The sequence below is a fragment of the Mya arenaria genome, chromosome 6 (genome assembly GCF_026914265.1).
Source record: "Mya arenaria isolate MELC-2E11 chromosome 6, ASM2691426v1".
NCBI classification, from domain to species: Eukaryota; Metazoa; Mollusca; class Bivalvia; order Myida; family Myidae; genus Mya; species Mya arenaria.
In genome coordinates, this window is record NC_069127.1 from 11,561,645 (window position 1) to 11,584,718 (window position 23,074).

The 23,074-nt window shown below is 36.3% G+C and overlaps 1 protein-coding gene across 2 annotated transcripts in view; it reads right to left on the bottom strand.

The window, feature by feature from the left end:
* LOC128236602 (uncharacterized) overlaps positions 1-23,074 on the bottom strand; it is a 72,774-nt gene that overhangs the window by 44,091 nt on the left and 5,609 nt on the right. For both annotated transcript variants that reach the window (XM_052951572.1, XM_052951571.1), the window contains exons 5-16: positions 21,813-21,871; positions 21,300-21,492; positions 19,214-19,363; positions 17,142-17,288; positions 16,773-16,900; positions 14,413-14,544; positions 13,679-14,114; positions 9,492-9,590; positions 8,964-9,074; positions 1,101-1,159; positions 594-710; positions 192-320 (exon numbers count right to left, since the gene is read on the bottom strand). In XM_052951572.1, the coding sequence (XP_052807532.1) occupies positions 192-320; positions 594-710; positions 1,101-1,159; positions 8,964-9,074; positions 9,492-9,590; positions 13,679-14,114; positions 14,413-14,544; positions 16,773-16,900; positions 17,142-17,288; positions 19,214-19,363; positions 21,300-21,492; positions 21,813-21,871 (1,760 nt within the window). The remainder of the gene's footprint in view (positions 1-191; positions 321-593; positions 711-1,100; positions 1,160-8,963; positions 9,075-9,491; positions 9,591-13,678; positions 14,115-14,412; positions 14,545-16,772; positions 16,901-17,141; positions 17,289-19,213; positions 19,364-21,299; positions 21,493-21,812; positions 21,872-23,074) is intronic.

The following is a 23,074-nucleotide window of genomic DNA, read 5'->3' on the forward strand; positions in this document are numbered from 1 at the left end:
GCCCTATCCCACAGACCTATATAGACTTTACCACAGATGTCACATCGGCAGCCCTATCCCACAGACCTACCTTATAGACTTTACTGCAGATGTCACAGACCTACCTTATAGACTTTACCACAGATGTCACATCGGCAGCCCTATCCCACAGACCTACCTTATAGACTTTACTGCAGATGTCACAGACCTACCTTATAGACTTTACCGCAGATGTCACATCGGCAGCCCTCCTGTGTGTGTCTCATCATGTGTCGTTTGATAATGTAAGCCTGGTCAGCCATGAAGTCGCAGAATGAGCAGATACATCGAGGGTGCACCTTCTGTATAAGTATATGTTCAATAATTATTTTATATGTTTTGGATTGGTTAATTTTACTTGCATTTAACTGTCAAATCTACATAACATTATCAACAGTGCTTTTGATGAATGGTTGTAAATTTTACAGATTTTCATTTTATTTTCAGTAAAACAACATTCTTTGTTAAGTGATATAAAGAAGGATTTTTTTTAAAAGAACAATCATTTTGAAATAATTTGAAATTTATTTTTATCTGTTTTCAGTGTTTATCATTAAAGCTGAAGATTCTATGACCTTGAAGTGGCTGACGAGTTCCTGCTTGCTGAAGGAGACATAGTTACAACATTTGCAGTGGTGCACAAGATCCCCGTGTGTGCCAATATGATCCTGGTACTGCTGCTCATAGTAACACTGAAATACACATAATATGAAACATACAATACACAACCCTTTGCTTGGACAATTAATAGTTTCCACTAGCAAAAAAGTTATGATCAGTTATCAAATTTTTGCAACCTGTTTCATTCCTGCTTATTGGCAGAATGTTATGAAATGTGGGAGAAACTGGAATACACAGAGGAAACAACTTGAAAAGCTTAGGGACCACGAACAAAACTTACACAAAATCCAATGTGACACCCTGTCGTGAAATGAGTGATCTCGGACAATACTGCCCAAAGAACTGTAAGTCAATAGTGGCTTTTTAAATATAACATTGAGGAAAAGTTTTTCCTTAACTGGATACAGTGATTAGAGAACTTCTAAATAATCGTGTACATAAAACTAAAGTCTGTAACTAACCTGGAAGTCACACTTGGGGCATTTTAGCTTTTCTAGCTGCAACTCAGATGCCTTCAGACCTGTAAAATATATAAAAGGGTCAATTAATGTTTATCTTTTATCTGTCCATTACATTTTTTCTTGTTCAGATTACAAGTTTAAACATGTTCTTATATCTTTCAACTTAAATGTGAAGACAGCTATAAGGTATTTTATTATGCACATATCGAGGGGTGAAAGCGAAAAGGTTCTATCTGCTTCTTTATTTAATGTCACTTAGAACCTTTTTGCTTTCACCCCTCGATATGGTCTGTTTCCAGGGTTGAAACCAGTACTGGTGTCCTTATTGAGTGGCACGGTGACCCAGGTGGAACCCACAACCTCTTGCTACGTACAGACTCCTACATTGCATAACCATTTCTTTCACATCACATCATGTGTTACCCGGTATTTTTAGATAAATACAAAGCATTACAGGACTTTTTTTTCCATCATCATTTGCTTCGTTCAGCATGATCTTTAAAGTACATTAAGCTTTGAAACTCCACATCATAACTTAATGTATAATTCATAAACTTATCAAATGCTTCTTTCATTTTATCATCATGGACTGTCATTCTGTTTCATTAATGTTGAAAAACGGTCTGCAGGGAATTACATTAAAAGCGACAGGACAAATGGCTAATGTAAATTAAAATGTAATTCCCTGAAATGCAAACACAGTGGAGATTTAGGTCTATTTTATGGTACAGATGTGCACCTTGTTTGGTTCACAAAGGCGGGGCAGCCTTGTATCCCCTGCAAGGCTGGATGTACACCAGTCTGACATGCTGTGTCTGTCTTATACCGTACAAGTTTACATTCATCATGATAATCAGCCACTTCAAACATACACTTTTTGTCTACTTTTGTAATTTTCCACTTAATTTACTGGAAAATGTAAAACATTTCATAGCATGTAGTTTCTTTCAATTTGGAGGGATGAAATTGCCCTGTTAATTAGCAGGTTGGTTTATCTTGATACATATAGCTCGAGATTGGAGAACAATAGGATGTTAGTGAATTATGCAAACAAGCAAATTTGAAATGTCACCAAATGTCAGACAAGCAGGAAGTAGATAGAGTGCAAGAATGCCGTACATTTTCCACATTGTTCTGCACAATTAAGGAGCCAAAGTTCACATAAGGATTGGGATAGCATGTCTGCATCAATGAAGCTGGTGTCATTTATAAATACTCACAGCATACATGGTGACAAGAGATGTCAGAGACAAAGCTGACTTCAAACAATTAGGAAATGTAAACAAATAAGGTGCCAAAATTAAAAGGCATTTCTGTCAACTTATATAAAATCTACAAAAATAAAGCCATTTGATTAATAAATAAAATCCCAGATTTTCTCTAGTCTCTGTAGCTCTGGCATGCAGGAGACAGGAAATGGGGCCCTCAGTATAACAAACTATCTGCCAGTGTACATAAACAAAACCTGCAAAAACCATTCTCACAAACACACAATCTCCCCTCAACTCCGCTGTCTTGCAGAAAACCAGAAGGCACCAGTGTCAGGTTGCAGGGTACCGGCATCTATGTGGCGGTGGGACACAGTTTTATGAATGACATGCGCAATGTATAAGAACTGGAACAGGAAGACTGGAGTTTAGAAAAAAATGTTGAATCAGCAAGATCGTTCATTGGCTGTTATCAAATTAAGAAACAATTATTGTGCCACTTCAGAGCATTGAGAGTGAGAAGGACTCAAGCACTCTTTTCTTAGTTGTTCTAAGTACTTGTCGACATTTTTTTAATTGACTAGTTTTTTTGGTGACGGTATTCTTTTGTGTTTTTGGTATGCACACACTTCTTCAAAAAAACACCTATTTTACATCACTTGCAATTAATACAAATGAATCATGACTTTTCTCTGACATCCACTAAACCCCATAAGAACAAATGTACATTGTTCATATGGCTATAACTGATTGTATGTGTATGACGTACATGGTCCTTTAAACAACACATATCAGCTCAACAATCAGAGTGGCTTTTAAGTAGTAAATATATAATAAACTTACCGCAACCCAGGACACTAGTTATAATAATTTGCTACAAAATTTAATTATGAAAATAGTCTTAAAAGGCCTTACAAAACTTGTGACAAGGGACTTCAAATAACAAAGTACTAGAAACGTATAAATATTATTTAGAATTAAAATAATACATATCTTAAATTATCATTTTGTAACAAACATTCGAAAATAATAAACATAATTGATGAATATTAAACACGTGAGAATCAACTTGAAACTGAATACATAAAATATCTCCACTGTCAAAAAAGCAATATGGATAAGTCAACAGTTGTTCTTGAACAATTTAATGACGGAATGACATTTATGTAACCCCTTAACTGACAATATCTAATAATTGACCTCTGGTTATCCCACAGAATCAGGCACTAAGGGATTTTAGAAAATGTAGATCATTTCCTATCACTGATAGTTAACTGTCCTCCAAAGCTGGAACCATTTTGTAAGCTGTAAATCTCGCCGGGATGCCTTTGAGATTATATAAAAGACGCTAAATCCCGCTGTCATTCCTGGGACGCCAGAATGCCAAATCTCACATCACCCCATAGTTCAACTACATTTTTACATGCTATGATAATCCAAATTTAATTTAATGTTGGCTTTTTCTCACAGATTGGAAAGGCATTCAGAGAGGGGTTGGCTGGAGGCTGGGGAGACAAGGGAGTTATCACCTCTGACTTCTAGGGCTGTTACAAGGGCATTAATGTCAACCAGTATTGCCACTGGTACATGTTAAAACATTCAACAATACACAGCCTGCATTGTGCTCTGATATAGTGGCCTTGATATTCAAGAATGGATTCATGGGGCTTTTACAACTAGTTTAACTATCTGAGTATGCTAACTGACAAATAACCTTAATACATTCAAATTAAAAAACAAAGAAAATCAGCATTTCAGATTCACACTTAATTGGAACTGCAAAAATATTGAATAACATACACAGCTTATATGTCGCCAAACTATGAGTTGGACCATGCTGGACTTGATCCAGACCTGGCTTACAGTCCCAGATGAGGGTACTGATACCTCAGGCATAGATCTCTCAGAATAAATCAATATGTCATCATCTGACAAACAGGCCTGCAAAATATATATGGAAACTGATACAGCCCTGATTAAACTTTCGAATACACAAAACAGTTGAACCTGTCGTAAATGATTAAAGTCCTTGCCAGTGACCTAGGGAGGCAGGAGCTGACCCCTGGACCCATGATGTTATCTACCAGCATTCACCCAGGCCCTACCGCACCTCTCACAACTTCCCAGAACCAGAATGGTCACTGGAATAATCCTAGCACAGCTGTCAATCATGTTAGTTGTGTTTTGGCAGAGAGTTTTATGAATGAAAATACCAATGTTTTTGCCCTCAGCACAACAGATTAAAGGCTTACAGCAGACCAGGTCTGAAACTGAAAGCTAATTGCCCAGCTTACAGTTTAATAACATTCTTACACTTTTTAATGTTGATAATACCCTGGTGGGGAGAAAATGCGGGCAGTCTGTATCCACTCCCCACAATCATGGCAATTCAGGGGGCCTGTTTGGATTTACCTACATCCGATCACCTGCCCGCCTGCTACATTTCTCCCAACAAAAATGTCACAAGATCAGTTTAGTGAATGAAGCCTGCTTGATTCCCATGCACCCACTTCACCATAGAACCGGTTTAACAAGCAATTCAAACTCAAACCTGGCTCTCTTTCAAGTTCTCTGTAAATGGATTGGAAAATATAATACTACCAGGTCAACCACTTATTCATGAATCATCCAGGCATCTTACTTATGTATTTTTGTACAAAATACAGACATCGCTGCTTAGTCTGTAAACAGGAATTAATTTAATAAAAACATGGAAATGCCACCATATTAAATCTCAGTCAAGCCAGCATATGAACTAGGTCACTTGGACACGTACAGTATGTCAATTAATTGTTTGCACAGTTCTAATTCTGCTTGATTAAAAGGTAACCTGTTGATTTTGCGATTTTAAATGCAAGATAAACAAATACATTTTAGACTCTAGGTTGTCTGGCCAAAATTCAGCCTCATTTTTCTGCCTTATTCATGATTTACTTTCAATTGATACTATTTAGAAAATTATATTAAAATCATTCTTGACAGTGAATTCCCATTTTTGCAGGCCAAGTCCTTTTTTCCCTCTCGCCAAAAGACAACCCTGGGCATGATGTTTTTTTTAAATTTTGAACTGAAGAAAATTAATACATTATGTACATATTAGCCAATTACTTCTCAAAGAAAACCAGCTGATTTACTGTAAAAGAAATGCAACCTACATTAAAACTATAAACAGGATGTTGGCTGTCACTTTTATCACCAGCATGCATTCCTTCCTACACAAAGAAAGGCACTTCAAACTAAATACAGATCAGCTTTCACCTTATCACTAGGGCTGCAAAAACAGGGACAAGAACACATGCATTTCTTGAAGTACAAGAAACAGACTTTAGCCCCACTCCAAGAAACAGGCTCTAGGTAAAGAAAACCTTGCTGGATTTGTGAATGAAAAACCCTCTTTTTCCCAGGAATCTAACTTTCACAATAGGACAGAAAACCACAAACATTTTCAGGGATGATACACTAATGTCAATTTATTATTCCTGATGTTATGTATACCCTGGAGATACAATGAAAACTGTACAATTTTTTTTGCATAAAACACCCTAGAAGGTTTTAAAACATCTGCTCACCGATATGCCAGTGGAACACCTCATACCAGCTGCATACTACATGCATAGTTTACTGTATATGTGAAATTCTCTCACATTCTGTATTTTGCCAGTATTTTGCACTTCTAAAGTATTCATTCAGCAAAAGTAAAATGTCATTGTAAGGCAGGAATAGAAACTCAACATGAATGTCCTGAGAGTGGTGTGGCTGTATGTCTTTGGCATTTTCACATGGCATTTCACAACTGCTTGATGGACCCCTGCCCCAGACATAATATTTACCAACATAATATCAGCTAGATTGTTGGTAATACGCCACTCCCTATGGGAAGTAATGGGAAAAAGTCCCATTTTTCAACCCTGGCAGTTTGTATATAGTTATACTTGGGATACAAACAATGTATATCGTGATTTTGGACATTTAATAAGATGCTAGAGGCCTTGAATGAAGTGCGGTTGTCCTTAATCAAGGTCAAGTGATATATATATGAATACATAAATGGAAACCTTGATGTTGTTTTTGCCTGTGGAGCTAACTCCCACGGACAGTCGGCTAAACACTTGTAAACCCTCTGAGAGGACTGGTGCTAGGCATTGTCGAGTTACTTCTACAAGGAAATTACTATAATTAGTTACCATAGGGAAGAGAATGAAGTAATCATAGTTGCTACAAATGATTTAACGGAAGTACTAACTAAAATCATGATTCAAGTTGATGGATATGCCAATCCTAGCATCCACTTTGGCAAAAAAACACTAAATAAGCATGTTTTTTTGCATTAATGTTAAGGTACTACAACCAAGCCATTCTGAAACTTTGTTAAACAATCAAAGAATACCGAGGGCATATAGTGGAATGGCTGACAGATATTGCACTCTTCTGGTTTTGATCAGATAAAAATGCAGATTTTTATTGACACTGAAATGCAACAACTAGATTATCTTATACATCCCCTGGTCTCTTTTTGTTCAGAGAAATTTTCTTTCATGATAAAGTAATCTCCAACCACTTTACTAGTCAGATGTTCTGACTATAAAATCCACTGTTAAAATGAAAACTTCTCGCAACACCCATTTCAAAGTATTAAAACTGTGTCAAATTCTAACAAGCTTTTGGATTTAATTCATTTAATGGCTTGTTTTCCCCATAATAACAGTAAAATGCACATTTCATTTCAAGAAAAACTTTCGAGGATTATATTTCACTCAGAAATAGTGGAAGTTCAAGTTAGTGCTCATATTCTTCTACAGATAAGAATTCAGGAATGGTTACAGATCAAAAATCTCAAACCTGATATTAAGTTTGACAACGATGGATTTCGGCCCAAAGCAGGGTTATGTTGCTTAGACCCCTGTTGAAACTGTTTCCAAAGCTATTTATATCCATTTCATGATTCTTCTTGCTATCGAAAAGCATATACTCAGGAAAAAGACTTAACAATTATACAACAATCTGAAATTTAAATCTCTCAAATTTGATTTTAGGATTAATTCCGTGAAATTATAAATCGACGCAATATGGATTAATTAAATATCCTGTAATTTGAAAACTACTTCCTGTTTTTTATATGGTACAAGCGCAATCAATTAAGGCGATAACAATTGGCTGTTTAATTAATTTCTAATAGGCTGCCCAAGACAGATTGTATTTGTAATTTAATTTACATTAATTGTGCAAAAACTTACAGGACTTCTTCACTTCACTACAATGGCAAATCACATCCAAATTAATGTTATGCACTCACTAATATCCATTAAAACAAAAATAAGAAAGTTCAATCATCAATAAGGATAAAAAAATAATTTTATGTATCCTCCATAGTCGCGGGATACAACAAGCCATTTCAAGTTCAAACAATTTTATCCTTTGTTCTGAAGAATTAAATTTTACTTAAAAGCACATATGACATGTTATTGTGTCACCTTAAATACAATGCGCATGCTCAATTATTTCCAGGCATGCGCATACGAACATGCGCAAACTGTCATGCGCACACTATCATGCGCAGGCGGTATGCGCATACTTGTCCATTTCCCGATAAAGCAGCAGGAATAAAAATACAGGATAAAATGATTGAATGACACCAATCAACCGCACACAGACAGAAATATGCAGACCACAACAGGCAACTTGCATTACAATTTAAATGTTTTTTATTAGCTCGAGCAAATGTGCATTATATGTAGAAAATCTAAATTTTTATTATTTTGAAAAGACAAGATTCATTTCGTAAGTATTGACAGACTTGCATTACAATGTACCTTTGTGAATATTTTTATAATACCAGAAGGACAAATACGGCGAAGGATTTTGAAAAACATACAGAACAGAAGGAGGTATAGATCACAATTTTTTTATTCAATTTGGCTTTTGGAAGCCTATCTGTACTGTATAGATAGTAAAACAGGATACCTCTATTTTTCTTGACTAAGTACACTACTATCATTCAAGTCAAGTCGAGCCAGTTCAGCACGTTTTTTCTCTCAAATTCATGTACTACATGTAAATATTGAGCTAAATTATATGGGAAATGCAATATAAAAATATATATGATGGTATATGAATATACTTATTTTAAAAGTTCCCTAAATTTTGCCCCTGTCAGAACTTCACAATGGAATAGCGAGGGTAGTTTTTATGCAATTGAAAAGGAGTGCCTTTAAATGCTCTGCACTTTGAAAGATTCACAGTCATCTTTTGTAATCAGGATGTTAAATCTACAAACAAGGAAACAAATCAGTTCCCACTGTTTCATTTGTGAACTGAATAGGCAATGCAAGCAAAATTGGTACCGATACATAATAAATGGAAAAAAAAGCCATGCTTCATACATCATGGAGCAGTGTAAGGGAGGTAAGTAAATGATACCATACTATACACCTTTCAGTACTTATAGCACTTAGATGCAACAAAACTTGCTAATAAAACCTTTTAAACCTTTCCCTCTTTAAAGAACTGGGTTTTTTGTTTGGGAAATTAGGTTTCAATGAAAATATCATTACAATTTAACTACCTGGTACATGCAGAATGACCTATTTTGGCCACTTCCCAATCCCTCCACCATCATATTCTCTACAGACTGGGTACCAGCAGACAAGATACATACCTATTGCGACTGGTTCCTTTTTCTGTGTGAACATGGGGAGCAGAGTCTCCGGAATGCGAATAATGGTGGGGCCACTGATGTCCGTCTTGGCCACCCCTGTCTCTCCCAACTCTGAAAGAATCAATGTTAGAGTCCATAAACTCAAAACAATCCACATTCAGTTATTATCAGGATATTTTTACCTTTTCTCATAGTCAACATTGGCTGACTGATCATTGATTGAAAGTATCACATGATGTAAAAGTGATACAATAGTTGCAATGTTTGTGTTTTACATATATGGCTGTAAATGTTGATACATGTCACTGACTTTTGCATGTACTTATTACAAGGGAAGCTATCATTCTCCAATTTTCAAAATTATGTTAACATTAGCTTATATAAATTATAACCAAAAGTCAGTATTCTGCACAAGGTTCAAAGTAACAGTATTGATATTGCTTGACACTGCAATACAGCCCTAACTCTGGTACAACATTTCAACAGATATGCCAAAGACAAGAACAAAGTGACCCAAGGCCAGATTACCATCAGCAGACATTGGAGTGAAGTTGTCTGTGGAGATTTCATCCTTCGCCTCACGTATCATGTCTTCACTGACAAGGGCCGGGTCTGCATCACCAAGAACTGTAACAGCAATTTATAACAGCCTACAAGTATTTCACATGTATTTGATATAAATAAAATTATAATCAAAGCGCGAGGCGCTGGAAGACTATCTGCGGGCAAATATGTGAGAGTTGCAAATTTTATTTGAATTATGGGAATGGGTGAAGGGCACATAGATAAAAGTGAAAAATATGTTGAGGGCCACGAGCGCTCGTGCCCACACTGGGCGAGGAAACAACAATATCTATATCTATTTTATGGCGTCTTATGTCATTTTGTTTATATAAATGGCACTTTAATTGTCATAATCCCCAATCCCCATGCATTTAATGTTACAATGCATGCCCCTTTCAATCGTTTCTAAAGATTTTTCGTTGCTTTGATTAGATATTATATGATTGGAATGATAGGAAAATACAATACATCATATATATCATTTCCTTTCATGAACATACTTGTTTTGTTTAAGGAAAATCATTTTTTTAACAAACAACTTTAGCAATAATTCCATTCAAAATGCACAGCTTATCACTTCAGTCGACATATCCCCATGTATTTAAAGTTACAATACATGCCCCTTTCAATCGCTTTTAAAGGTTTTTCTGTGCTTTGATTAGATATCATACGTAAGGCAAGTTTTATGAACATACACGTTTGAATTGATTAAGAAAAATGATTTTATTTTTACGAGCAACTTCAGAAATAATTCCTATCAAAATGCAGAGCTTATCAGATGGTCGTTTTCCCGCGGTGATGCAGAGCTTATCAGATGGTCATTTTCCCGCGGTGAGGACAAACATGTGGTCAGTTAATGTATGTAGAAACTATTTTTAGAAATATCGGTCAGTTAATGTAGTTGAAACTATTTTTAGATTATCGGAAATTGTCTGTTCTAAGAATGGGAACATAATTGTGCTTTTTCAAGTTTTATTGATAATTAAATGTTATTTATCAATTATGTGTTGTGTAAGTATCTGTGTAGAAATAATACTAGTGCTGTTATGAATGCTTCGCACTCTTTAGATGTTTTACAGGTTAATTCCGAACTACTTTGCTTCATCAAACGTATGTATAACTCAATGTCGTATCAGGGCATGTGTGTTAGAATAAATTGGAAGCCTTAAGTCCAAAACTATGCAAAGAATACACTACACGAAGCTATTACGCAAAAAAATGAAAACATCTTATTAGAAAAGTATACGCCTAAAATGATAGAATGAATATTATTTTACCATTGTATAGAAGGCAAATCATAGAATTTGAAGCATTAGCAACAGAAACCTGAGATACAACTATTTTGACTTTCAGACAATCATATTTTTGTTTCTTATCTCATAAAAGTAATATCAAAAATACACCATTACAAATAAGCGTGCTTCAGGGTCACACCAGGTTATAAAAACAAACCCTGCAGGCGATGGGACACTTGCGGTCGGTAATAATTTCTAGAACATCTTGGGCTAAACTCCGAGTTAATATCAGTATGTTTCATTCCTACCAGAGCCTCCATTATTTTGACCCACATTAATCTGATAAATATAACGCTCTAAAATTAGTTATATTCTGCTAACAAGAGGCCCAAAAGGGCCTATGCTCTACTGGCATGGCTCTTGTGGTCATTTTCAATCCAGAGCATGTACGTTTGAGTAATAGGCAACAAATATATAGTTCACTTTTAGTGTTTGTGTTAGCTGAAAACGCTGCACGTTCAACATCTGAGGACAGGAAGTGTTGTAAGCAGATTAGTTGCATGAACTATTTTAATATGAGCCAAGTAAAGGTAATCTGAGGGTAAAAAATATTTGCTTTCAAAACTGTACTCATCGTCAAAATTTCATTTCTGTAGCTTTAAAAATAAAAAGTCGGTCAAAGGTCAAAGTCAACATGCTTGTTTGCAAAACTGTTCACATGGTCAAAATTTCATTACTGTAGCTTTAAAAATTAATAAGTAAGTCAAAAGGGGTGGGGCCAGCTTTTGCCCAGGGGGCATTATTTCAAATGTTTTCAATTGCATCATATGATGCTCCCCAACAAATATCAAAGGTATGGGCCTTGTGGTTTGAAATAAGAAGATTTTGAAAATATTTCTTAAATAAGTCCCTATAAAAATAGTGACACCCAGGGCAGTGCCAGTTTTGACCCAAGGGGCATAATTTGAACAACCATGGTAGTGGACCACTAAATAAAGCCTTGTTCAAAATAGCAAGGATTTGCATAGTGGTTTCAGACAAAAAGGTTTTAAACATTTCCAAATTTAAGTGGGGCGGGGGGGAGTCCGTCTCTGACAAAGAAAAGAGAACTCTTCCCTGGGCCTCCGCCAATGTCCCCGAGGTCGTTTGCATTTGCCGCACTGGTCCCTTGCGGGACAATCTCGGTGGTGGGGGGCAGTAATGACCCCAGGGGCATAATTTGAACAAACCTTCACAAGCAATTGTGACTTTACATGCAGACTTCGCTCATGTAGACTTGCCTAAAAATAGACATCGCTTAAAATAGCATTTTTTATTCTTTCAAGACCCATAATCCAGGCATGCATGGGCAGATCTGGGCTGGTTTTCAAAAGGAACCGAGCTCTAATAGATATCTAAATACTGTACAAGTTTCATCGAGATACAATCAAAACTGAAGACTGTATCATGTTCACAAGCAATTGTTTACAGACAAACTGCTTTTTTAATACTTTCAAGACCCATAATCTAGGCATGCATGGTCAGATCTGGCTGGTTTTCGAAAGGAACCAAGCTCTAATGGATATCTAAATACTGTACAAGTTTCATCAAGATACAATCAAAACTGAAGACTGTATCGTGTTCACAAGCTAGTGTTTACACAAAAGCATTTTTTATACCATTAAGGGCCATAATCTAGGCATGCATGGGCGGATCTGGCTGGTTTTCAAAAGGAACCAAGCTCTAATGGATATCTAAATACTGTACAAGTTTCATCGAGATACAATCAAAATTGAAGACTGTATCGTGTTCACAAGCAATTGTTTACAGACGCACGAACGCACGGATGCACATACTACGTACACAATACCATCGCATAAGCTCTTCTGGCCTTTGGCCAGTAAAGAAAAAAAAAATAAAACGCCGGGATACAGAAATACAGAGCAGAAATAGCCGAGCAAGCAAGAACTCATACTAGGACCGCAATACAACTAATCTATTTTAGATTGCGTCGTCATTCTGCTAAACATAGAGCGCATTGAGACAAAAAAAATAGGTTAAAACGACATGAAAAGAAGTTGTTCTTTGGATTTTGCGGTCTTATGACTACCTGCGCGCATGCACAGATAGTCTTAAAATGAGAACACAAAAAGAATACAATGGTTAAGCTTGCAGTTGAGTTGCCAAGCAAAGTGCTTGGGGTAAAAACACTCTGACCAGCATGTAAGAAAAAGTAAGTTAATGCAAACCAAAGGAGTCAATTATTGAAGCAATATTACAAGGGGGTTATAACCTTCTGTGTTATTTAAGAATTTATCATGAAATGACATAATACTCTCAATAGTTTCAATCATTAATTACAATTAATCTCACTTCAAATCCAAGTATTTCTCTTTATTAAAGTTGCACTCTTACTCCTATATAAGATTTACCACAATTAATATAATTGTTTTAATATACCCAAAAGGATGAATAAATGTCGAAAACAATTATTCTTATGAAGGATACCGAGTTTTATTTGAAAGAAAGGCGCAAAAAACACTGTATTTCTACCTTATGAGATGAAAGTATTCACCAATCATTTAATATTTTTGCCTTTTCAGCTTTTAAATACACGGTTACAATCTTGTTATCAGTAATTCTTATTTTCGATTAATGCATTATTTAGTAACTAGTTAAAGGTTTATCATTCAAAATATATATTTGTTATTAATGTGAAAGTATTGATTTTGAATAATAGTGTCACTTTAAATACAAGGAAATGTTATCATAACTTTATGGAAAGTTTCAAAAATTGAATTCAGACAGAAAGAAATCTCATTTTTTATCATAATGAATGAAATATTTATTTACAAAACATGGTCATCTACAATGAAAGGGAAGCTACTGTTCTATCAGCTGATCAACACATAATCACAAAAGTAAGCAAAAACCAACCTGACTTAATGTCCGTAGACGTGTCCTCCTCCATCTCCTCTTCACCATTCAGCAGATCTGCTCCAACTGTTTCAATCTCATCAGGCACATCACTGGCTAAATCCCCCTCCCCCTCAACACCAGGGTCAAGAACAGGGACAGTGTTAATCCCTCGGGTTTGATCAACCATAGAGGCCGGGTCAGTCTCTTGTTTTGTATCAATGATTGATGTTGGCAGGGTATCACTGGACACACCAGGCCCAACAGATCCCTCCTGGACTAGTGTCAGACTCTGTGTCAGACCATCATGGGTAGGATTTGTGGTTTCCTGAGAAACCATGGGGGCGAGGATTGTTGGTTGCCCGGCAATAGCAGGTGTTGTGGAAGTGTCTGGTTCCAAGGGACGCAATTGTACATTGCCGTGGGAGTCGACCCCTGTGCTGAACTGGATACTAACCTTTAGAGAATATCATGTGCATTATTGATTTAAGGGACTTAAAATGATCATTTAATAATACAAGAATACATTACAATGGTTATGATTTAAGTTTAGTTTGGGTCGGTTTTTCAAAAAAAAAGTATTTCAAATAATAATTATGCAATGAAAACTACAGGGATAAGTAAAGCAGACAATAACAGACATGTTTCAATACAAACCAAGTATCTTAGTCATTAAAATAAAGCTAGAAATACTTATTAAAGGCATGTAAATATTAAAAATCTGATGCATGTTTGAGTATTGGAATAAATGTTACCATATTTCCATCCCCTGAGGAGTCCACAAGGCCTGCAATGTTGAGGAACTGTGAGCCATCCTGCTCCCCATGTCCTTGCAGTAATGGAACGTTCCGCAGCTGCTGTTGAAGGTCCTCAAGGTTGGTTAGGCCCTGGAATAGGGGAGACAGATATGATAATCAGAAGCAACACATTTCAACTTTAACTGGATGCCATCATCTATCTGTTCTTCTCAGTTTAGCCCTATGATGGGACTTGTCTGTTCTTCTTAATTGAGCAGTGTGGTGGACTATATCGACACCAGAACTATGAAATTTCAGTCAAACCTGGTTGAAAGGTCACCTGCTTTAAAAGGCCCCCTGCCATATCAGGCCACTCCAAAATCACCCCATGAAGCCATATAAACACTAATTAGCGGCCACTAATCCCTTGTCACTGACTCTTCTGCTTTTAAGTTTTCCACTACACAGCTTCAATCGCATATTGAAATTAAAGAAACATACGACAGCCTCGAATTTTTCTGTCATCCAATGAAAATGCATATAACATCACACGATTGACATGCCTGTATACTCATCGAGAAATCTTGTTCAAAACATGTTTGCGAATGTTTTGATCAGAATTGACACAATAAATGTGTCAAGCTTAGTTTGATTTCATACTATGGCCCTGGAATTGGGAGGTATGGGTATAGAAAAGAAGTGCACCATAATTATGGTGATCCAAAATGTTTGTCACAATTAACCATGGGGTATTACTCCAAAAATATTTAGCAAGAGCCATTCAATTTGATATTATAAGTTATGGAGTTAGTAGATGACCCGATATGGGATATACAGGGCAAAGGAAACCAATTGGACGAGAGCAAAGCTCCCTATTTTGGTATGATATAACTTTGGTGACCCAATATGGAACTAGAGATTGCTTTTTTGATAAAACGCATGTCTCCCCTATTGTGTGGTCGTAGCTGAGAAAAAATAAATGATGGACATGAAATTTGTAATTTTGGACTGGACAAGAACCAACAGTGAAGTTTGGTTTATTCACCCGTATTAAATAGTGAAGAGAAAGAAGTGTTGTTGATTAATCTTGGAAAATGTAAACAAAGTTTGCATTGTATGAAGTTCCTGGGCGCAAGCATTATTCATTTATTGATCAGAAACCATTTTTCTGCTCAAGGTCATTCACCTTTGACCTACTGATCACAAAATCAAGAGGGATCATCTACATGACCGACTTGCATACCATGTACTAAGGTCTTGGTTGCAAGTGTTCTTTAGGCAACCTTGACCTTTGACCTCAAAATCAACAGGGCTCATCTACTAGTCATGACCGACTAGCATACAAAGTATGAAGTTCCTGGGTGCAAGCGTTCTTTATTTATTGAGCGGAAACAAAGTGTGACGAACAGACTGACTGACTGGCTAACAGACTGATCACAAAATCAATAGGGGTCATCTACTAGTCATGACCAATTTGCATACCAAGTATGAAGTTCCTGGGTACAAGCGTTGTTTAGTTACTGAGTGGAAACCGTTTCCTCACCTCAAGGTCACGGTGACCTTGACCTTTGACCTACTGATCTCAAAATCAAGAGGAGTCGTCTACTAGTCATGACCAACTAGCATACCAAGTGTTACTTTCCTGGGTACAAGCATTCTTTAGTTATTGAGCAGAAACCATTTTTAAGCTTAAAGTCACCGCCAACATATCTTTTTTTACCTGAAGGTAACCTTGACCTTTGACCTTTTGATCTCAAAATCAATAGAGGTCATCTACTAGTCATGAACAACTAGCATACCAAGTATGAAGTTCCTGGACCTTAAGGATCTTTAGTTATTGAGCGGAAACTGTTTCTTCACCTCAAGGTCATGGCGACCTTGACCTTTGACATAGTGACCCCAAAATCGATAGGGTTCATTAATTAGTCATGACCAACTAGCATACCAAGTTTGAAGTTTCGGGGTTTAAGCGTTCTATAGTTATTGAGCCGAAACAAAGTGTGACGTAGTGACTGACTGACGGACTGACTGATGGACAAGGCATAAACAATTTGTCTCCCCATGAATGGGGGAGACATAAAAATATGAGGTCATCGTGTGACCAGTCCTGGACCAATGGCGTTGGGTCATTTATGTTGGAGGCGTGATATACATTTACATGAATATTTTAAAGGTTTCCAGAAAATGGTGGACACGAAAGTTTCTCAAAGACTACTGCCACTAATGCTACAGCTTTGGCTATGTTCATATGTGTTTTCTCATTGAAAAGCTGAAAAAACAAAAATACAAAAAAAGTTCAGTTTCAAATCAAAATGTGCATTAATTCCCATTTTGTTAAAGTTTGAGGTGTTTTTATCGATAAGCTTTCATTTGTTTACCTGAATAGGAGCCATCATGATTGTTTGTCCATCACTGGTGGGGATTATCATTGCTGAAATCTGATTGACTGGTTGCTTATCCTCAGGGCGGGGATATCTCCTGGGTCTTCCACGACCTCGCTTCACAGCTGTTAAAATGAAGTAAATACACATATATATATTATATAACTATTGAAACAATACCACTAGTACTTTGAAAGTACGTAATTCTTGAAAACTGCAAAAAGGTGTTAAAAAACAGGATTCAAAAAAACACTTTTGTATCTTATTTAGCATTGCGAAAGTATCATAATTTACTTCAAATTATAAATTGTATCCGCACTTCGTAAACAAGGGTGAAAACTTGAAACCAGTGTTTATAATACTTACTGCCAGGCACATGTATGGGTGTTGGTGGGATGTACTCCTTGTTGGCGGGGTTTTTGCGGCGTCGGACGGCCCCTGTCGGCAGTACTTCATCCTCACCCTCGTCAATGGCCGCGTCATCATCACTTGTCACCTCATACACCTCGTAATCTGTTCATAAAGAAGGTATGAACCTACAGACTACCAGATGAAATAATAATGTCACAAACAAAAACACTGTAAGCAAACGCCAATGTTTGCACATTTTCATCAAAGGTCAAGGGGTATAATTAAGCAAGGATATGTAGCACATAATTATGCCTACATGATTTTCTTTTTGTGGACATGTTCAAAAAATATCTTGAAAGGTTTCTAAGCTATGGCCCACATTTAAGTGTTTTAAATGAAGTAAATGACAATGATGATATCAAAACTTTGACAATACCTCAATTTTCTGTCTTTGAAAAACAAAAACCGTAACCACAAGCAGATAAACCTTGAAAACTCAAAGTCTGGGGACTGCAGGGGTTCATATACATGGGAAAGCTTCCATTATCATTTTTTGTTATCATGTGCAAAGAAAGTTGAGCAAACTGAAAGTGTTTTAAATTTCAGTTTTAAAAGATGAGGGCTAAGTAATGATAAACAACATCGTCAAGATCTTGGTCCTATATTGCTCACCAGATTTGACAAAAGGTCTAAATTTTTTGATCGGACAACATATTGGACGCTGCCTGCCCAAACACTTGCCTGTATAAAAACAATAACTCTTACAATATTTAAGTTGGATTTATATACCTTGTCACAAAAGAGAACATTGTTACTGTAAAGAAGTTCATGAAGTTTGAAGTTGATATATTCAATGATTGTAAAACTCAAAGATTTTCAAAGTTTTCCATATAGACAAATAGTGAAAAGATGCCCCCTGGCGGCCATGTTTTCTTACAAATCAACAGGGGGTAAAGGAATTTGATAGACAGTCACCTAAGTAACATTTTTTGTGAAATTATTTTAAAACTAGAGCTGTCATAGGAGTGACGAATACCCCCAAATGCCGCCTGGACACAGGAATGGCAAACCATTCCTTTGAAAAGAGGCCATAACTCCAAGGCTACTGCACACTGCATCTTCTTTTATCATGCATGTATTGTTTTATTTAAATCTGTTGAGTAATTTAGAAGATACACTGCTGACAAGAAAAACTAGCCTTTCATGAGTTATCGTCCGGAAACCGTTTTTCTATTTTTAGTAACAGTGACCTTGACCTTGGCCTCACCAGCCCCAATATCGAACTAGACCTGTATCTTCTGATGTTACACCTATGCACCAAAAATTGTTCAAATCTGTCAAGCCTTTCATGAGTTATCGTCCGGAAACTGTTTTTCTATTTTTAGTAACAATGACCTTGACCTTGGCCCCACCAGCCCCAATATCGAACTTGACCTGTATCTTCTGATGTTACACCTGTGTACCAAAAATTGTTCAAATCTGTCTAGCCTTTCATGAGTTATCGTCCGGGCCTATAATTAGGCCAAAGGTTCTGAGGAGAAGATCTTTAAATATTTCCATATAGACATATAGTGAAAAGCAGCCCCGTCTACTTAGGGCCATGTTGTTGTTTTTACAAAACTAGGGGTGAAGGAGTTTGAAAACAGGGACACCTAAAGAGCATTTCTGTGAAATTATGATGAAATCAGGCCAATGATTTCTGAGAAGAAGATTTTTAATTTTTTTTTTTGGATTGCCATGGCAAAAAGAGTTCTACATGGAACGACTATTATTGAAGAATCTGGAAGAGGGCCATCCAAAGAATATTCCTGCGAAGTTTGGTTAAAATGTCTCACTGGTATAGAAGGAGAACATGTTTGAAGGAAAATGTTGAAGACGGACGGATGAACAATGGACTCATGATAATGTACTATGAATAATCACCCTATCACAATAGCTTACACTGAGCATTTTGTGCTCAGGTGAGCTAAAAACTATTGCTTCTTACTTAATCATGGTAGTCAACTCTGCTTTTTAGCATTGTACCATAGAACAGGAGAATCTTTACTGACAAAATAATTCGAGCAAGTATGACTTTTCAAACTAACCACAGAATGTCTTTGGCTTGGTTCTCTGTCTCCTTGTAGTCCGTCGTACATCATCATCTCCCGCCACTGATAACTCCTGGGGCTTTGGGCGGATCTCAGGTGAGGATTTCTTCTCCGTGATCATTTTTCTTGGACGTCCCCTCTTTTTGCCTTAAATATGGTGTGTTACAACATTAAAATTTCATCTATGTCAGGGTGTTCATGCACAATGATACTTCAGTAGCACAATGATACTTCAGTAGCTTTATAGACTTTTCATGTAAATACAATGTCAGAATATTTCAAGGGATTCTTGTGACCAACAGAGTCTGTAAATGCAGGTTTAAGTCAGCTGGTGGTTTAGTGCCAAAGATATTAACTGAAAATATGGACATATTTAAACAAAGCAGAGCAAATGTTACTGCCGAACTGGGCAGTTAGTACATGGTACCTTTACTGAAAAAGTATTACAGTTGAATACGCTACTCCGAACACTGTTTCTCCAAAAATATTGCTATTTCGAAATCATTTTTCAGTCCCAATTTTACTCCTTCTTTGTTTAACTAAACTTTTAATCTTTAATCCGAAATCGCTAGTCCGAAATAATCGCTATTCCGAAGTAAAATTACGGTCCCGATTTGGTATTTCACACCTATTTATCAATTCTTATTTCGGACACGATCATGTCATAGTTTTTCACACCATACTGCGATTGCACTAGGGCATTGGCTTGAGGTGACAATGAAGCACAATTAGCGATTGTTAAAGAATGGCATTGGGCACACATGTACAAACATCGATGTCAGAAAATGAGCGATTCATTTGGGATATGTAGTGTATGACTTCATTAACAAACTGGGCAGATATGTGACTAAGAAACACATCAACGGAATCAACAGAGTGCAGCGAGACATCACATCACTCTTTAACAAATAAACCAAAGGATACTGAGCCTAAACAACGTGTAATTTCAGTGCTAATTAAACATGCTTTTTATAAACTGTGCTATGTTCCGAGTGCATACATGTGCTTCATTTTGTTTTAAATGTCTTATGTTGTTTTGATAAAGAAGTATAATAAATTGTTTGTCATTTATTAAACAATAAATCATCAAATATTTTTGTATACAAAAGATCACTCAAACCGAATGTATCATATTGGTAACGTCATAATACTAAGTTATTCATTACTCTTTAAATAAACTTTGCTGATTTGGGTTTTGCCTTCTTGCAACACACATCAGGACAACAAGGTCTACAAGCATACAATTTTCAGAAATGAGTTCATGCGATTCAGATTCCATCCAGTCCACTACTTCTGGTTTTAACAGCAAATTACACGCGTCAGTATTACTCTGCGAGACACAATTTTTTTATTTAAATTATATTCATTGAAACATATGAATTAAATATCAATATCACTTTTTCTTAAAAAGGCATTGAACAACCAATCTTTAGCCTATGTAGATCATTGTTTATGGCTTGTGCATTGGCCTGGGCAGTCTCCAAACATTAATTTGCAATAAAACTCCCTATATAGACAATGTTATAATTGGTTTAGCAGACTGTTCAGATCAGAAACATGGCACTTATTTTATACCTGGTCTAAGCACTTAACAAAATACAACTATGCAGAACATTGGGCTGTGGGTATAGAGCCATGATCAAAATGTGTGGCCATGTCACATGTAATACAAAGTGTTAAAGTGTTTTAAGAGCATTAATCAGAAAATGATGCATAATCTCGCATATTTTTTCCACTACTAAATCTCAGATCACTGAATCAGACATAGAACGTTTCACAAATCTTGTGATGAGAGCTGTGTGTAGAAATTTACAATTCAGATTCAGATGGCAAAATAAGGTCAGATACTGATCAGGGAGGTTAACTTAGTTGGATTAAGTACTTTTACCATGATGCATCAGAGCAATATGGCGATGTCCATTAATCAATTAGCAAAACCAGTTTGATACATGGAATCTAAAAGTATCCGTTTTATTGAAAATAGGGTAAATACGTGGTCAAGTCATATGAGATTATCTCAAAGCAACAATGTCATGGATAAACTTATTTATATATATAGCCTTTCCTTAACAATTGTCAGTACCTGGTGTGATAAGAGGGTAAGCACAGAGCTGGCCGGTGTCAGGGTTGACCTTGAGCATGCACTTCCTGCCCTTGACCATGACCTCCATGTGATCGGTGACCTCTATGGGGTGGGAGAGGTCTGGCTGCTTCACCTTGGTCTCCTCCTTTACGCTTGTCTCTGTAACTGGAGCTCCCACCTCATGTCCGGCACTCTGTTGGTAGTGAAAGAAGTGAATGTTAGCTTTCATGTTTTGGTTGCCGCCTTATGCCCCATTTTGTTCCTTTTACTTTAAAAACAACAAGCATTTAGACGACTGTGTAATAGGAAAAACTTTTTATTTGGTTGTTTTCATTTCATTTTACTGGCTTTTGATGCAGTAAAAACTATTTATTAATAGCATGAAAAAGCTTCTTACTACATATAAAGGTACTTTCGTCTGAAATCAACTTGTTAATTACATTTAATACTCAAAATACATATAAGTTATTGTTGAAAGATTGCCATGTTTGCTACAAGGGTTGTATTTCTTACTTGTGTAATGTCTGTCTCAGGCACATGTGTTTCAGGTTGCAATTTTGACACACTAAATTCTGGAAATAAAAAAAATATTGTCAAACACTTATATGTAACAAATCAGTTTCATTAAAACTTAATAACTACCAAATCACATTCATTTCTTTAAATTCAATTTTACTTCTTTTGGCCAGAATATCTTGTGTGTTCTTTTGTTATCATCTTAATGGTATTAAATAATAGTAAACTGCAATATAACATGTAACGAGTGCTGTTCTTGAAGACTGTGGACAGGAACATATTCATTCCAAAAGGTATAACTGTAAACACTAAGGGATATTCCATTTAAACATATAACCCCCCAGGGGAAGGCACTTTTAAATTGTGCCACCCCTTTTCAAAAGCAATTTCACCCTTTTGAGGTCCAAATTAGCGAAAAAAAGACAACCACCCATATACTAAGAAAATAATTCTCTCCCCCACAAAATGATATTTTGTTGTTAAATGTCTACAGTTTGGGTAAACATTATTTTATTGTGTTTTTCTTCAGCCTTTCAAATAGTAATTATATAAAATATATAATTAAATGAAAACATAATATGGTGAAAAAATATGCACATTCATAAAAAACAACAACAACAAATGCCGCAATGCGACGAAACCAGGTTTTCAATGATTGACAGAAGAACATTAGCATGTGTCTGTTTATCTATTTTAAGTAACAGTGACCTTGACCCTAGGGACCCCAAATGCAATCCCATGAAAGGTTTCTATAAACTCTTCCTTTATACCAAGTTGGGTCAAGATATGTCAACCCTAACTCAAGTTATTCAGTTTCAACTGTTTTTCTATTTTTAGTAACAGTGACCTTGATCTTGACCCTAGGGACCCCAAACACAATCCCATGAAAGGTCTCCATAAACTCTTCCTTTATACCAAGTAGGGTCAAGATATGTCAACCCTAACTAAAGTTATTCAGTTTCAACCATTTTTCTATTTTTAGTAACAGTGTCCTTGACCTTGACCCTAGGGACCCTAAACGCAATCCCATGAAAGGTCTCCATAAACTCTTCCTTTATACCAAGTTGGGTCAAAATATGTCAACCCTAACTAAAGTTATTCAGTTTCATAAGTGAGTTTGACGCTCTTCATTCTAATAAGGCCTAAAAAAAAAATATGTCTGTTTCGGGTAACCCGACCCTACCTATAAAAATGGGCCGACCCTAACTATTTTTTTCCGTTTCTGAGCACAAAAAATATTCGTTAGCGAATAGAGAGTT